We start from the raw sequence: 1806 nt of genomic DNA, 5'->3' as shown, positions 1-1806 counted from the left end.
AGAGGCCCTACGAGTGTGATCAGTGTAAAAGTTCGTTTCCCACCAGCTCCCTTCTGGCGGTCCACCAGCGAATCCACACCGGGGAGAAACCGTTCTGCTGCCCCGATTGCGGGAGGGGATTCGCGCAAAAGTCCAGCCTGGTCAAGCACCGGCGGATCCACACCGGGGAGAGACCTTACGTGTGTGGGCAGTGTGGGAAGAGCTTCACGCAGAGCTCCAACCTGATCGCCCACCAGAGGGGCCACGCGGAGCGGCCCTACAAGTGCGAGCACTGCTGGAGGAGCTTCTCGCAGAGCTCCAGCCTGATCGTGCACCAGCGCTGCCACACCGAGGTGAGGCCCTACGAGTGCAGGAAGTGCGGCAAGAGCTTCACCACCAGGTCCTGCCTGCTCACCCACCAGATGATCCACACCGGGGAGCGGCCCTACGAGTGCGGGCAGTGCGGGAAGGGCTTCATATCCAAGTCCCACCTGGTTTACCACCAGAGGGGCCACACCGGGGAGAAGCCCTACGAGTGTGAGCAGTGCAAGAAGAGGTTCCTGACCAGCTCCCACCTCCTCAGCCACCAGCTGATGCACACCAAGGAGAGGCCGTTTTGCTGCCCTGATTGCGGGAGGGGATTCAGGCACAAGTCCAACCTGGTCACCCACCAGCGCAGCCACACTGGGGAGAAGCCATTCGAGTGTCCGCAGTGCGGGAAGGGCTTCACCACGAGCTGCAGCATGACCAGACACCTGGAGAGCCAGCACTGAGGTGGGAAGAGCTCCGTGGGCTTCTCCAGCTCCATCCCACATGGGAGGATCTGCTCTGGATGGTCCCCAGTGAGCCCAGGTGGGCAGAGCCCCAGTGATCCCTGTTTGGGGGACACCTGCCTGAGGGCTCCCCATGGCCTGGATTTTCTTTTTATTTCTCTTTGTTCTTTGTAAACACCCAAATCTGGAGTCAGTAATAAAGAAGTTGAACTAAAACAAGGATGGGCATGAGGGGGATGCTGGGTCAGAGGGAGTCGAGGGTTCCTGGGACAGATTTGGGGGTTCCTCAGGGCTTTGGGCACCCCAGGCCCAGCAGCTCCATATGGGGCAGCAGATCAAGGACCCCCTGCCCTGGAAGTGTCCCCATGTCCTCCTGTCCTGGTTCCTGCTGTCCCCTGACCAGGATCCTGCTCTCATCTGAGTCCAGATCCCATTCCTCATGTCAATAATTGTCCCTGTCCTGTATTCTCTATCTGGTTGCCATTCCCGTGTTCCCTGTCCCGTTCCCCTTTTCCCATCCCAGTCCCTAATTCCCATTTCTCCATTCCCTGTCCCGTTCCCGTTTTCTGATTCCCGATCCCAATCCCAGTCCAGTATTCACGCTCCTGTCACGGGCACATTTTAGTTAAAAATCCTTTCCTTAGGATCTTTTTTCCCTGAGAATCTGAGAGACCTCAGAAATTAAATTTAACCAATAATTTGCTGCTGCTGCGGAATTAGCAGGCGCCTCTTTGATTGGTCTCCTGTGGTTGTTTTTAATTAATGGCCAATCAAAGTTCAGCTGTCTCAGACTCTCTGGTCACTCACAAGATTTTATTATCATCCTTTTCTATTATTTTCTAGCCTTCCGATGAAATCCTATCTTCTATTCTTTTAGTATAGTTTTAATAGATCATTTTCTTTTAATATATATATATATACACATCATAAAATAATAAATCAGCTTTCTGAAAATAAAAACACGGAGTCAAGATTCTCATCTCTTCCCTCGTCCTGGGACCCCTGCGACCACCACAGGGTCCCTTTTCCTTTCCCGTTCCCTGTCCCCATTCCC

General features: G+C 53.9%; 1 protein-coding gene across 1 annotated transcript in view; it reads left to right on the top strand.

The window, feature by feature from the left end:
• Positions 1-5: 5 nt before the first annotated feature.
• The window catches only part of LOC102035770 (zinc finger protein 883-like), a gene marked incomplete at both ends in the record, with an annotated part of 2805 nt that continues 1004 nt past the window's right edge, over positions 6-1806 (top strand). Inside the window, one exon of the mRNA XM_031065869.1 lies at positions 6-751. Within this exon, the coding sequence (XP_030921729.1) occupies positions 6-751 (746 nt within the window). The remainder of the gene's footprint in view (positions 752-1806) is intronic.

Source organism: Geospiza fortis, unplaced genomic scaffold, assembly GCF_000277835.1.
Source record: "Geospiza fortis unplaced genomic scaffold, GeoFor_1.0 scaffold1446, whole genome shotgun sequence".
Classification (NCBI taxonomy): domain Eukaryota; kingdom Metazoa; phylum Chordata; class Aves; order Passeriformes; family Thraupidae; genus Geospiza; species Geospiza fortis.
The sequence above is the reverse complement of the archived record's forward strand: the minus strand, read 5'-3'. Positions and strand labels throughout refer to the sequence as shown.